The sequence below is a fragment of the Hyaena hyaena genome, unplaced genomic scaffold (genome assembly GCF_003009895.1).
Source record: "Hyaena hyaena isolate Hyena2069 unplaced genomic scaffold, ASM300989v1 scaffold_428, whole genome shotgun sequence".
Taxonomy (NCBI): Eukaryota; Metazoa; Chordata; class Mammalia; order Carnivora; family Hyaenidae; genus Hyaena; species Hyaena hyaena.
The window spans coordinates 79,878-95,733 of NW_024081062.1; the positions used below are offsets into that span (position 1 = coordinate 79,878).

At 38.0% G+C, this 15,856-nt stretch overlaps 1 protein-coding gene across 2 annotated transcripts in view; it reads right to left on the reverse strand.

Annotated features, from left to right (window-relative positions):
- Positions 1-489: 489 nt before the first annotated feature.
- Positions 490-15,856, reverse strand: part of CLK4 (CDC like kinase 4) — a 30,333-nt gene continuing 14,966 nt past the window's right edge. For both annotated transcript variants that reach the window (XM_039252822.1, XM_039252821.1), the window contains exons 4-13: positions 14,861-14,951; positions 14,397-14,463; positions 10,965-11,081; positions 10,709-10,875; positions 10,417-10,511; positions 10,032-10,161; positions 6,645-6,727; positions 2,480-2,559; positions 1,244-1,334; positions 490-1,159 (exon numbers count right to left, since the gene is read on the reverse strand). In XM_039252822.1, the coding sequence (XP_039108753.1) occupies positions 1,019-1,159; positions 1,244-1,334; positions 2,480-2,559; positions 6,645-6,727; positions 10,032-10,161; positions 10,417-10,511; positions 10,709-10,875; positions 10,965-11,081; positions 14,397-14,463; positions 14,861-14,951 (1,062 nt within the window). In that variant the 3' untranslated portion in view covers positions 490-1,018. The remainder of the gene's footprint in view (positions 1,160-1,243; positions 1,335-2,479; positions 2,560-6,644; positions 6,728-10,031; positions 10,162-10,416; positions 10,512-10,708; positions 10,876-10,964; positions 11,082-14,396; positions 14,464-14,860; positions 14,952-15,856) is intronic.

Genomic DNA, 15,856 nt, shown 5'->3' on the forward strand with positions numbered 1-15,856 from the left:
GGAACCTTAACCCAGTGAGCCACCCAGGTACCCTTATGTATAGTTTCTAATGTGAAAACAGGTAAGTTAGAAAAAACACCTATAGGCAAACAAAAACTACCATGTTAACTAACCAATTATGGTCTGGAAATTTCTGCAAAGGTTTCTTCCCAAGTGTTTTCCAATCAAGTCATTCTTTTGCTCCAGTAAAGATTAACACAAACATAAACTGCTTAACAACCTAATTCTCATAGGCGGAGTGAACTTTAAGTTATTTACTTCATTTGATATGGAAACTGAGGCTAGACAATTTCAAAACTCACGATTTGGTATTAAAAATTAATCCTCATGCATCAGATTCCTATTTCAAAGTTTGCAACTTTCCGGTTAGACTTTACTCTTAAATGAAGTGTGTATGTGCTTTTCTTAACCAACCGGTCACGATCGACAAACTGGGTGCTTTTCTCTGAATGCTACTTCTCCCTACTGACATCACCCAAGGAGACAAAACACAATTCTTAAAATTTAATGATATTCCAACAGTAAACATTTCCTATGGGTTTTGGTTTCCAATACCTGCCTATCAGGAGTTAATAATACTTATTACCTGTTTAACAATTACAGAAAAACTTTAAAGTTAAGAAAAGTTCTGAATTTGAGGTATATAAAGAATATTCATTAAGAATAAAGTAGTCAAGATTTCCTTTTACTCAAAAAAATCACTTCAAAGAATTGACCTCCATGTACAAAAGACAGGATCAATCACATTTATCACTGGACACAAAGAATATTCCAAAGGTCTTTAAAAATGGTAATTAATCCCAAAAAGAAAAATTAACTTTAACTTGTAGAGTTCATTATCAAGACCATACTTGCTTAACAAGGTAATTATGCTATTGATACAAAACATACAGTATTTACACTTAACTGTACAAAATAATTTAATGTTTACAAAAATATTAGAATGTTTAGAGTTGACTGACACAGTCTTAAGTAATCTCTTCTAGAGAAGTATATAGTAAGACCACTGATTTCCGTTTCATTTCTTTTTTAATAAGTCAAAGAAAGGATGCTGCAAGGCTTCATCCAAGGTAATTCTTTTCACTGGATCATATTCTAACATTCTTCGTACCAGATCAAACAGTTTCTCATGTTCTTCGTCATGGGAAAGCATAAATTCCTGGGGAAAGAAATATTTTTGTTTAAGGAAGAGATTTAAAAATAGTTTTTAAAAACCTTTCATAACCTTTCTAATCTTTTTTACCTTTAATGGTTTGCAGCGTCTCCTAACGTATCTACCCGCAGAACTATGCTCATCCCAATCTAGCTGGTTATGATGAAAGTACTTGCGTTTTCTGTAAGAAAAAGAAGTCTGAATCAGAAACAACAAAAGAGCTGCACATTTATCCTAATCTCACCAGAACACATGGAAGCACGAACATAGTCTATCTACGTCGACGCACGCACACACACACACGCATACGATTTTTTAAAATCCAGCAATGACATACTGGATCAAACATACTGTGTAACCCATCTTCCCTAATCTTGTGCCCCCTAAGGTTCCCATGCCCTACCTAAGTGGTTCAGAAATACCACACATGGAACAGTGACAGCTTATGGACCCATTCCCATAAATGTGGATTTCACGAGATCTGGAGTGGGGGGAAGCTGTGTTTGCCAACCACTCTAGTATCCTGTTCAAAGGCACACAGCTAGCTAGTGATAGTATGGAAACAAACGGAGATGGCTAGGACTCCAAAATCAAGCTTTTTACTCCTCTATGTATTATGTTTATAGCAAGTGAGGAAAACATTTCTGCAAAGTTGAACTCGAGTGTAAAAAGACACTATTAGTAGATCACAAGGTAAATACTGCGTTACTTTTTAAAAATCTGACTTTATGGTTCATAGCAGCACTCTCCACAATAGCTAAAACATGGAAAGAGCCTAAGTGTCCATCAACAGATGAATGGATCAAGAAGATGTGGTTTATCTATACCATGGAATACTACATGGCAATGAGAAAGAATGAAATCTGGCCATGTGTAGCAACATGGATGGACCTTGAGGGTGTTATGCTGAGCGAAATAAGTCAGGCAGAGAAGGACAAATATCATATGTTTGCACGTATAGGAGGATTAGGAGGAACTTGACGGAGGAACAAGGGGGAGAAGAAGGGCAGAAATGGTGGGGGAAAGGGAGAGAGGCAAACCATGAGAGACTCTTGAATGCTGACAGAAACTGAGGACTGATGGATGTGGGGGGGAGGGGGGATGGGCATGGAGGAGGACACTTGTGGGGATGAGCAGAGTGTTATGTGGAAACTAATTTGACAATAAACTATTTGGAAAAAAAATAAAATAAAAATCTGACTTTATGAAAAAAAAATTCAAAATCTGAAGTCCTGGAACAAGCAATAACCACAAAGTTGGGTTTTCTGTAATGTGAATACAGGCCACTGCCTGGACCCAAAAAAGGGCTTTAATCTTAGAGCATACCTTGTCTTCTGAATCATGTGTGTTGGTATGGGTCCTAATATTCGTTCCATCATTGCCAGGTGCTCTTTACTATCATGAGTCTAAAACACAAAGGAAAAAGAAATTTAGCACTTTTCCCTCCCTTACATGCACAGTAAAGGAAAATACAAGAAAACAGAGCTGACACAAAAGGACCAGATTTAGACAGCTGCGTAGTTTATATCACACTCTAACTTCAGAGATGGAACAATACTGAGTGAGGTATACACCAATAAAACTAAAGTCTGATATCCAACAGTAAGGTTCTGTATAGCAAGCAGATAGACAATTTAATGTGAAACTAAACAATTTCCTTGGCTATTTTCATTTCTTACACTGTTCACTGAAGACTGACTAGGGATCAGTACCAGAAAAACAGTCTCCTCATTTAATCAGTTGCTGACCCCAAACTGACTTCCAGTCACCAATGAAGAGCGTATGTTAACATTTACTACTGAGCAATAAAAATAGAGTTGTAGTAATTCTCACAACAATCCTGAGCTCGGTACGTGGGCACATGACTTTCAAAGGAGTTAAGATACTAGCCCAAGGTCACACAGCTCATAAATGAGAAAAGGTGAGCTACGGATCTAAGTCAAAATTTATCTTCTTCAGTCATACAGGAACAGAGCTTTGGCTCAAGTGGAAGAGAGAAAACTGGCACACTTATAGCTGAACAGTATGCTCCTAGATCAAAGGTTGGCAAACTTTTGTAAAGGTCCAAACGGTAGTATTTTAGGCCTGGCTGGTTATAAATGGTCTCTGTCATGTATTTTTTTGTTTAAAAGCAGGCATCAGGCAGAGTATCATCCACCAACTCCTCCATCTGCAGAGCAGACGCTTTTTAAATTCTATCAAACTACTGTTCCTAGCACATTGCTTCCAAAACGTTAAGTCCCTAACTCAGAACAGAAGTAATACTAGCTCTGCACTTATTTTTTTATTTTCCAAACCAATACAGCTTTTATTCCTTCTTTAAAATATCACTAGTAAGGGGCGCCTGGGTGGCTGAGTCCATTAAGTGTCCAACTTTGGGTCAGATCACGGTCTCACAGTTTGTGAGTTCGAGTCCTGCATTGCGCTCTGTGCTGTCAGTGCAGTGCAGCTTTGGAGTTCTCTCTCTCTCCCTCTCTGCCCCTATCTGACTCATGCTATCTCAAAATAAATAAATTAAGTTTTTAAAAATATATATCAAAAAGAAGTCTGAAAAACCATTCAGCCTCTTGTCAATCCACAGCTGGACAACTTACATCTTATTCATAAGCCTGCCAAACAGTCCCTTTTACAGAAACACAGATACCACCCCAAACTGTTCTGATCTCTTTGTTTATAACTGCTATGGCTTGCTCAATCAGAGCAACTGAGTTTGATACAAGTTCAATGTCATTTCCTTCAAGAACTCCTCTTTCTGGGCTTGGGAGATACTCAACAAGTGAACCCTGCCACTGTATTTCTCACCCAAGAAATTTTGGATTTCAACAAGAGAAATCATTCTGCTGAATAATAACGATGATGGGGAAACGAGCATACATGGACCTCATCTTCTAATGGAAGCCAGCGTAATATCCTTGATCGTGGTCTGTAGAGACAGAAAAGAACTGGCTACTGTTCACTATTTCCCCACCATTTGTCAACCTAGAGCCTCCTTTTTCTTTCCCAGGAGACGGAGTACGTTGAGATGACTGAAGTCCCTTCGCAGGGTTCCTTTGGGGCCGTTCACATTAACAGCGCATCCCCTCAGAGTGGTGTCGACATTTTCTGGAATGTCGACAGTGTGACTGTCGAGAATGTCTTCATTCTCACAGTAGATGCAGCAAAGGGCTAGTTCCACATTTTTAAGAGGTTCCTTAGTTGAAGAGTATTTTGGAGGGGGGAATTCAAAATAAAAACCTTATCTCAAACCAATGTTAATAATCTGCACTCAAGACCTCAGGGTGATTTACAATCACAGATCATATGAAGCAACTATTTTGTGTGTCAGATGAAGAAATTGTGCATTCTGCTCAACTTTTCCTTGACCCTCTGCTTACAGACCAGACACTACCTCCAAGAACTGAGTAGTCACCATGTTCTAGGTATCAAACTTGTCTATGAAGTCAGAGTACTTTTAACAGGATCTCTATGGATTAGAAACAGGAGAAGTCTGGTGACAGGCCCCTCAGGCAGTGAACACACATTCTACAATAGCCACCACCTAAGTGACTCTTACTCCTCATAGCTTCCTCTCCACCCTGTACTGCCCCCAACTTCAAATCAACCTCAACAGCAGAAGCCAGAACCCACCAAATCTGCACCCCCAACTCCCAAAACAAATCACAACACTCTGATCACATTACAACCCTACTTCAAGCTCTTTAATGGTTGCACGACTTAGATCTTCCAAGACTGTTAGATGTCAGTTGTAAGGAAAACTTTAAAGGAAAAAAAACAGAGACTTAAAAAATATTTATTTTTTGTTTTGCCAAATAAGGACTTTAATTTTAAAAACCCAATTACCGACAACTATTATCATCATTCCATAAAAGGGACATTTTAGTACCCAAAACAAACAAAAGGGTTGGAGGGATCATCTCTAATTAAATGCCAGAATGACAAACTTACAAAATCATTTTCACTTAGATTAGTCCACATTCTGGAAACCATGAACTTCTGGGAAGTAAGTACCTTTCTATCCAAACAAGTTCACGATGAGTCAGTCCTTGCCTACTGACCTCACTTCCCCATTATGCAAGGCAGTCTGACAGCACTATCTCCCGTCCCCTGACTAGAGACCACTCTTTCGTGACTCTCCATACTTATGGGTACAAGATCTTCTTCCAGCGCTGGCCACCACTCTCTGTTTTCTGAAAAACCTCCAATCTTCAGGGGCACCTGGGTGGCTCAGTTGGTTAAGTGTCCGACTTCGGCTCAGGTCATGATCTCGTGGTTTGTGAGTTTGAGCCCTACGTTGGGCTCTGTGCTGACAGCTCAGAGCCTGGAGCCTCTTTCAGATTCTGTATCTCCCTCTCTGTCTGACCCTCTCCTGCTCACTCTGTCTCTCTCTCAGAAATAAAACATTAAAAAAATTTAAAAACAAAACTCTAGTCTACCTTCTGGCACTGGCTTCATTTCTGTACCTCCTCAGGGACACTTTCTCTGAGGAAATTTAACAGTCCATCTTTCCCGGGTTCCCACTACACTTTTTTTTTTTTTTAATACTTTTATTTCTAGGGGAAAGAGAGAGCGCATGAGCAGGGGAGGGTCAGAGAGAGCGGGAGACACAGACTCTGAAATAGGCTCCAGGCTCTGAGCTGGCAGTCAGCACAGAGCCTGAGGCAGGGCTCGAACCCACGACCACAAGATCATGACCTAAGCGAAAGTCGGATGCTTAACCGACTAAGCCACCCAGGCGGCCCCCCACTACACTTTCTACATTGTTCCACAACAGCAAGTACCACAGTGCACTGTAAGCTTTCCCACATCTATCTTTTGCATGACTTCCTGGAAGACAGAGATGTTCTTTTTATCTTTATACACTTAGTGCCTTAAAATGTGCCTAGAGTGTCACAAAGTAAAATACAACTTATCGTTCCTGAATTATTTTATAAAAAGGAGTGACTTGCTCACAGGCTGTGTTGACAGTCAGTATAACCAGAACAGAATTATAATTGGCCACAGTAACACTAACATAAATTTATGCTGCAAGAGTTCAACAAAAAAATGAGAACACAAGACAATATTAAACCATGTGATAAAAACTCCAATCACATGGAAAACAGAATTATGACCATTCACCAAGAGTAGTATTTCATCCAACTATGGTTTTAGAGAAGAAGGACCATTCTGCATATATAACGGTTTTTCGTTTTTTTATTTTAGAGAGAGAGCATACAAGTGGGGGGGAGGGGCAGAGGGAAAGAGAAAGAGAGGGAGCATCCCAAGCAAGCTCCACACTCAGCACAGAGCCCGACACGGGGGCTCAGTCCCACAACCCTGGGATCAGGACCTGAGCCGAAATCAAGAGTCAGGCGCTCAATAAACCGAGCCATCCAGCCATCCCATTTTATAGAAGTTTTAATCTTAACACTACAGGAACTTTTCAAAATGGAAGCCAACACTTTAACATGCTCTTAACACTGAAAATTATGAAATGGCATTTACTACATACCTGGAAGACTGTGAAACCAAGGTAATATTCTATAAGAATGCAGCCTATGCTCCAAACATCACAAGGTTGAGACCAACCTAAAGCTGTAAAAACAAAAGCATACACTTTTATATGCAACAAGTTTTTACTGCCAATACACCACATCCCTTCCCTACATGGGTGCTCTCTTTACACAAATAAAATGGTACACTCAGGGTTTACATTTTAGTTTTATATAAAATGTTGCTCAGTATGCTCTCACAACTCTCCATATCTCTACATCAAATTAGTGTTTTAATCTGGGGAGTAGGCATTTTATGTAAAATAAAAGAGGGATTAGCAAATATTTTCCAAGTATAACTACCAATTTGTGCAAATACTCCGTATTCTCTGAACTGTATGCAATGGGGTGCATTGTTACCCCCAGTTCTTGGTTGTTCTGGGAAATTTTACATTTTATTATAGTAAATACAGGTGGACAATTAACCTCAGAATGTAATTACTAACCACTTTTCAATTTATCAGCTCAACGCTGGAGTTTACTCCTTACATTAAAAACAACAACAAAACGGGGTGGGGGGTGCCTAGGTGGTTCAGTGGGGTTAAGTGTTATTAACTCCTAATTTTGGCTCAGGTCATGATCTCGGACTTTGGTTCATGAGATCAAGCCCCATACTGGGCTCTGTGCTGACAGCATGGAGTCAGCTTGGGATCTTGTATCCCTCCATCTCAGCCACTCCCCCACTCACACATTTGTGTGCCCTCTCTCAAGAATAAACAAAACAAACAAAAAAAAAAAAGGAACGGGTCATAATCTCATGGTCATGAGTTCAAACCCTTCCCTTGGGCTCCATGCTGGGCGTGGAGGCTGCTTAAGATTCTCTCTCTCTCTGCCTGTCTCCTCCTTGAGCTCTCAAAAACACAAAGAACTATGGTTTTAGATAAACAATAAAAGGGTTATAAAAGGGAATTACAAGCAGTTTCATTATAAGCAAAATTATAGAGCCATTTAAATCACAGAAGGATCTATTTATATATGTACTCTTCAGGCTGTCTGTACATGATTACATATACTTTCTCCTTCACAATGCTCAATAGAATCCTCTTCAGGAAAGAATAAAATACCTAGTCTTAAGCCTGTACTCAATTGGAAAGGAGAAGAGTAAATCATACAGATGTTTTAATATTTTAAAGGTCAAAAATTTAGTAAAACAATTATGTATACATAAAACCTACTTTTTTTTTTTTTTAGTTTATTTATTTTGAGAGACAGAGAGACACACGCACGTGTGCGTGCAGAGAAGAGAGAAGGTGACAGTGAATCCCAGGCAGCCTCTGTGCTGTCAGCATGGATGGAGCCTGACTCGGGGCTAGATCCCATGAATCGGGAGATCATGACCTGAGCTGAAATCGAGAGTTGCTTAATCGACTGAGCCAGCCACCAAGTGCCCCAATAAAACCTACTTTAAAAGACATTTTACTTTCAGTAACATCACTGAATTTTAAAGAAGAAGGAATACACAAAATAAACAAAAACCTTGACTGTGATTTGGTCATTTTATTTATTCACTTTTTAAAAATTTAGTCCTTTTACGTAACCCTCACAATGCCATCATTTGAACAAATGGGTAACTGAGCAGGAGTCTACAGTGACACATAACAGAATCTGCAATTGATAGATCTTGGACCCAAAATGACCATCTCTTCTCCAGCCATTCCTATCCAGCTTCTTCCCAGGTGACTGCAACCTTCTGCCACCCATCATTCTAAATCATCCCGTTCTCTGAGAAGTCTGTCCTCGTACTCTGGAATTGCCTATGGTTCACTTCTACCAAAAACTTCATGTCTTTACTACCAATACCCAAGACAGGAGACCAACTGCATGACTACACCTTCCTCCCAACCTAATTCTGCCTCAATCCTCAGAATTAACACCCCACAAAAACAAAAAGGACCCTTCCTAATCTCCCAATCTCTTCTCCTCAAGGCCAATAACCCCAATTTATTTGGGATTTATATGACTGATCTATCTAGCCTGGCCATACTTGAAACTGCGTTATTGTCATTACTAAGAAGTGCTATATTTTATCCAATCTAGGAGGCCAGTAAGATGCTTGACTGTTTTATGTGCCAATAACAAAGAAAAAAATGCCAATTATTTTATGTTGTGCCTCATGTTTTGTTGTTGTTGCTTGGTTTTGCTCTGCTGAGCTCCACGTTAAAATGTGGAGGTAATCAACCTCTTGAAATTGACAACACACAAAGTTGTATCTTTTTAAACTCTGAGAATGCCTCTATGTCCACAAATTCTTCCCACATTCCGTTCCTAAACTATTGAAACACAACAGCTCCTTTCAGATCATACTAAGCAGAAATGTTATGATCGTTCATTTCAAAGACAAGCTCGAAAACTGGGCTGTCCAACATGGTAGCCAGTGGCCACATGAGGCTGTTTTATATCTAACATTTAAATTCACATAAAATTTAGAATTCAGTTCTCCTCAGTCACAGTGGCCACACTGCAAGTACACAGAAGCCCACATGTGGCTAACGGCTACCATACCGGACATTGCAGATATAGAAGGCTTCCATCATATGGAAAGTTCTACTGACAAGCATTCCCTAATCTCAATTTCCTTATGCCTTTACCAATCCCCCACCCTAGGTAAAAACTGTTAGTGTGCTTTCCTACTCTTATTCTGAACTACCAGCTATCGGGCACATAAAAAGGTGAAAACTGGAAACTGATTCTATAAAATTTCAACTAGCCAACCTCAGCTGGACCTTACTTTTGACTAATAAGCTTATTCCATGGAACTATCTTCCAAGAGCACCTGATCTGAACTTCTCCCACTGTCTCTGAGCCCCAACCTCCTCTCCTTCACTCTATAAACAAGACCTAGTATGTGACATTTTAAGACATAAGATACACACTCCCTTACTGAATTCCCTTTTATTTCCAAACTCTGCACCTTAAGTCATTTTCTTCCTTAACCTTTTTCAGGTCAATGATTATCAAAGAAGCTCTCCTCTTAGACTAGCCCCTCTTTCTTCCTGACCTCCTCCTGGCTCTTTACTCAGACGTCTGCCAAACATACCTTGAGTATTTTTACAGCACCATGCTTTTGTGACATGAAAATAGGAAACCCACATCACTTCAAAATCACATTGCTGTGATGTACTTAGCCAACAGAAATTGCCCTTTTATATCTTTTAAGATTAGCATGTTGAAAAAATAACCACCTGGAATATCTTTACAAATGGTATCACATTTTTCCCACTCAGGAAGAATATTTACAGCAATGTCCAATTTTTAAGACAGGTAATAGTTTCTGTACACTGTTAAGATAATCACACCCAAAATCTCGTCTTTAATTACAGCAACAGGAAGGGTGGTGTCTTACTGACCCAAAATGACCTCTGGAGCTCTGTAATGCCGCGTAGACACCAAAGTACTATGATGCTCATCATCATATGTTGCACTTCCAAAGTCAACAACTTTGATATCTGTGTTTTTCAGTGTGCGTTCATCACGTTTCTAGAGAAGTGAAGTTGAGTCAACATGAAGATCAGTAAAGACATGAAAAACTTTACACACTTCAAAAGACTTGCATATGAATAATCTTTTTGATTTTCAATATAACTCCATGCGAAAGGTAAAGAAGGATGATCCTTTTAGGTTAAACCTCAGGATATAACCAGTCTTAGAAGTCAAAATCAACTCATCCAAAGGTCACCAAGCTAAATTAATTTTTAAAACCACCACCAAAATTAAAACAAGTCTTTAACTTACCATTTTAGAATTATATTTGACTACATAGTCTGACTTCACAAATAAAATATTTTCAGGCTTCAGATCTGTATGGGTTAATTTATTATGATGCAAAACTACAAGAGAACATAAAGAAATTATTAGTTTCACCTACATATTTCATCTGTATTGGGAACAAGGAGGATCAGTAGTGGATATAGGGATTTCACCGTTACCTGTAACGTGGATTTTTAGTGACAATGTTTTGACATGTTGCTTGTATAATAAAAACTTTTAATTTTCTGGTGTTTAAAAATTTATCAAGTATACTTACAATTTATTGATTGGCAGATCTGATATGCCATCTGCCTGATGTGGTCAATTTGAAATGGCAGAAAGCTATTTTCTTTAATGAAATCATAGGTACTAAGTCCCAGCAGTTCAAACACAATACAAACATGACCATGATGATCAAACCATTCTAGCATCTGGACACATCGGCTAAAAGAGACCAAATAAAAATGAGTCAGTTCACAAAATTCTGATTATTTTAGGTAAGATGATGGGTCACAATTCAAGTTTATACTTACAAGACACTATTGGGATCAGTACTATTTAAATGCTCCAATACTTGGATTTCTGAACGAGCTGCTTCACGGTATCGACCTACATTTTTTACAATTTTCACTGCTACATGTATGCCATCCCTTAAAAACAAAATGAAAATGAAAAAGGTAGATGTTCAGGAGAAGGTTGAAAATATGTGTCCCCTTAAGCATCATCTTACTATTAACTACTCTATGCTATTTCTCTAAAATAATCTTTCAGAGCATCTTATACCAGATTCCATGTAACATTTTTTCACAAGTCTGGCAAAACACACTTTCTACGGAGAGATAATTCCCTTAATACTGACAATGCTTAATGTTTGTTTCCAGAATTTTAAGTTTACATAGGTTTTATACCAAAAAAAAAAGGGGGCCCTGGGTAGCTCAGTTAAGCATCCGACTTCCTTGCTGTCTGAGCCCCAGGCTGACAGCTCAGAGCCTGGCGCCTGCTCTAGATTCTGTGTCTCCCTCTCTCTCTCTTCCTCTCCCCTGCTTGCACTCTGGCTCTCTCTCTCTCTCTCTCAAAAATAAGTGCTTGGTATGAGCTACTACAAAGAGGTAGGAGAGCCTAACAATTAGGGAGTTAGAGGGAGTTCTAACTTATTCAGAGAAAAGGTGACACACTACTAAGCCCTGAAAGACAGCTTTCAGACTATAAGATTTGGGAGGAAAAGGAAACATACTCAGGTAAAGGAGACCACATCAGTAAGTCATGAAGCCAAGAAAATGCTTATTAGCACATTCACTGATGCAAGTAGGTAGAAATAGGTAGTATAGGGAATAAGCCTTAGATTAGTTACCTATAATACTTCAAGCAACGAATGATTTTGAGAAAATGGATTTCTAAATTCTCAAGTTGCTTTGATCTTCTCTTCTTGAATTTTTTAATGTTTGTATATTTTCGAGTGAGAGAGACAGAACACAAGCAGCGGAGGAGCAGAGAGAGAGGCAGACAGAGAATCTGAAGCAGGCTCCAGGCTCTGAGCTGTCAGCACAGAGCCCAACGCGGGGCTCGAATCCACAAACGGCGAGATCATGACCTAAGCCGAAATCAGACTGCTTAAGTGACTGAGCCACCCAGGTGCCCCGATCCTCTTTTCTAAATCTGATTTTCCTGAAGATGAACCAGCAGTCAAGTCTTTTTTTTTTTTTTTTTTACTATGGCCCTTCCACTTGATGCAAGAAAAGAAAACCTCATAGATCCCTTAATGATTAAGATATGTGCCCTAGGCTGTTAAAAAAAAAAAAAAAAAAAAAAACCTTTGAGGCAAACTAACTTTTATAGTGGTTGAATAGCAAATCTTTCTCCAAATCTGGTGGTTTCCAATTTACTTCTTTCAACAAAGCCCCCAACAAAGTTGTGGGCTAATAAATCATTAAAACTTATTTTGATGATAATCTGCCTAAGACATATGGCATATATCTCAAGGTTGCTATGAAACCACTGTGCCAAAACTCCCTACATCACTACAGTAATTCCACTGCAATGTATAGTTGTATACCTTAAACTTACACAATGTTACATGTTACAATTAACTGTTATCTCAAAAAAAAAAAAGGAAACACATTTAATACTAAAGCACTTCAGACATTTATGAATACTTGTACTCTTTACAAGTCACAACCAACCCAAAAGAAGACACGTTTCCAGTTAAATGTTATAGTTAGGTCCAGTAAGTATCAAAATTTGCAATAGTTTTATACCTGATCAACTGAATACTGGAATATCTCAAATATTCACTGTTGGAATCTCAAATTTTAAGAAGACATTATTAATAGGTCAACTGGTAAAAGTCTGAGCAAGATCTATAGATCAGCTGGCAAAATTTGAAAATATAACACGTGTGTATACAGAGAATGATTTAAAAACTACTGTAAAATGTTAACATGAGGAATCTGGGTGAAGGATATATGGGAATTTTTTCAGCTATTCCAGAAAATTCTAGGAGTCTGAAAATATTTCAAAATTTCACTTCATGGGGCACCTGGGTTTGCTGGTTAAGCATCCAACTCTTGGTTTCAGCTCAGGTCAGGACCTCAGTTTACAGGATTGAGCCCTGCATCGGGCTCTACATGGACAGCACAGAGCCTGTGTGGCATTCTCTCTCTGCCCTCCCCTGTTCATGTGCTCACGTGCTCTCTCTCTCAAAATAATATTAACAAAATGTGACTTCACATTTTCATTGGATAAAAGAGTGACAATAAAAGATACTTGACATACTTCATGAAATATGGAATGAAATTATGCTCAGGAATAAAACACGTTTAAGCATTCAAGGGTTGGTTCATAAATAACAGTAGCTATCAAGTTGCTGTAACAGACTCTCTCAAATATATTTACGGAAAGTTTTTTTTTTTAAATAAGCTGGAAATTACAATCTTCTCCAACTATTTTAGGATGAAAAATTTTAGATGTCAATTTAGAAATATGCAGTTGAAGTAAACTGTTCAAAGAGAGGTTTACTTACTAAAAAGTTGGTAAACTACAGAACAGAGGTCCTGGAGGCAAATGTTAAAATGAGACATAGGGTCAAACCCCAATTTTTAGTAAGTCATTAAAGAATCTGGACTTTATTCTGTAGGTTTTAAGTAACAGAATTTCTTCGTAGTTTAAGAAGCTAACCCTAAGAATGCAAATATCATCCTTTGGGAATGAAGGTTTTTGTTTTATTTTGTTGCCATAGAAACTTATTTCATGAAGTCTGAAGAAACAGTGTACAAAATCTGCATGATACAGAGCACAACTGAAAAACTGATAAAATAAAATTCTTCTAGTAATAGCTAGTACTTTATAGCAGATGACTTCTTTTCCAGTGATAATCAGGATTATTCCAAAATAAAGGCAGAAGGTTCTTAAACCTATTAAATGGAAGATGCACCCTTCTACATTACAGAACAGATTATTTTTTACTAAGCCATTTCTTCTACTATGCAATTTTCAGATCAGAAATAACGTTTTTGACCAAGATTAGAACTGTTTTATTGTCTCTGCTACTCAAAACAAAAGCAAAGCACTCTAAATCTCATATAAGGGCCAAAGCCTGTGTTCTGGGAAACTACTTTACTTGAAGACTCACTTTAATTTCAACAAACACCATCTGACAGAATTTGCCAGGTTTTATTTTTTAGATTTTATTTTTAAGTAATTTCTATACCCAACGTGGGGCTCAAACACACAACCCTGAAATCAAGAGTCACATGCTCCACTGACAGAGCCAGCCAGGAACCTGAAATCCATCAGCATTCTTGATCAAAATCCACACCCATGATTAATAACCAGACATAGTTCAAGAAATTTGGGGTATTTATACCCCGCAGGAAACAAGTGGCTACCTCTTAAGATACCATTTCATTTAAATTATAGATCCTTCCCCACCCAAAAATATCAGACTGTTCAAAAAAGCAAAAACTTACATGCCATGATCAATGCACTCTACGACTTTGCCAAAGGCCCCTTCACCCAAAGTGTCCACGATTTCATCTAAAGTAAGGGAGGAAAAAGGGAGTAAGTACTTGAGATAATATAAATTATCTAGTTATTCAAACAATGAATACTTAAGTGTGGAATATTTTCAAATGATGTCTATCAAAGCATAACTAAGGTTTCAGCACTCAAATTATTTTATTTTCAGCTGCTACAAAAACAATTAGATAGAGCTATCTTTCTTGCTCTAAGCTCAAATTCCACTGATTATTTTGGAACTTTAGAGTAGAAATATTTAAATTCTATAGAAAAGAAGAAATACAAAAGAACAAACAAACCCACAAAAAACAAAACAAAAAAGCAATGAAGAGTTCTTTAGCCCCCCGCTGACAACTATTCTTAAAAAGATTATTCTGTCTGCAAAGTTAAAAAAGTGTTGAAAAATATTCTATACATCTTGCTCTTAGAACGTCTCCACTTTGACAGATCAGGTGACCCTCCTCATCATCCTCTATACTCCTGGATCTTTTCCTTCGGTGGCTCTTCTGGAACGGCAAGTGGGCAGCACCAAGATCGTCCAGCCAATCAATATATCAGAGTGAATTCAGGGCAGAATACGCAATTCATTCAGCGGGGAGATATTCAGGCATTCAGATAAGCACCAGGCCACGAACAGTTGGCAGGAGCAATTTCAAATTCAGTCCCCAGAAATTCACAGGGCACAGTTTATGTTACAGAAGAAAAACATGGCAAGGAACAGATTTTCAGATAAGATACTTAAAGTGGCAATAGAAAAAAAACAACACAATTGTCTCTTTAAAATACTGATTTAATTGAAGTCTGAAATTTAAAGAATGCAATGTCATGATCTACTAATCTCTTGCTATAAAATAGCATATGCTGTGAATTGAGATGTCTAGTTTGTGGGGAGAAGGTTTTAAAATGTCAAGATCAGTTGAAATTGTTTATTTAGCAATATTTTAAAACATACATAATTAATGGGGGACATAAATTAGCTAGTAAATTTCCATGTTCAAACTAATCAAAGAAAACTTGGGGAAGGAAACAATTCATTTAAAGTTTACTGATTAAAACAGGTGAAGATGTCTGAGTGTAAAAAACAGCAGACTGTTTGGATAATGCACTTTCCATTCAGCACCCATTTCAGAATTTCAAGGGAGCTAGCTGCAGACAATGATGCACTGTGCTCTGGGACTATGCTATATATAAACAGTTAAGTATCCACCAGTGCAATGTTCTAGAGTTGTTTCCAATCATCAGGAAGCAGGCTTCTTTTAAAGTTAAAAAAAATTATTTACGATAAAAGGAAGGATGGGTGCTTCATTTTTTCATAAGATTAAATTACAAAACATAAAAATATTTTTAATATTAAAATCAAGAACTCATGATCTGGACTGCAGAAAATGAGTCAATATGGGCAAATGAAATC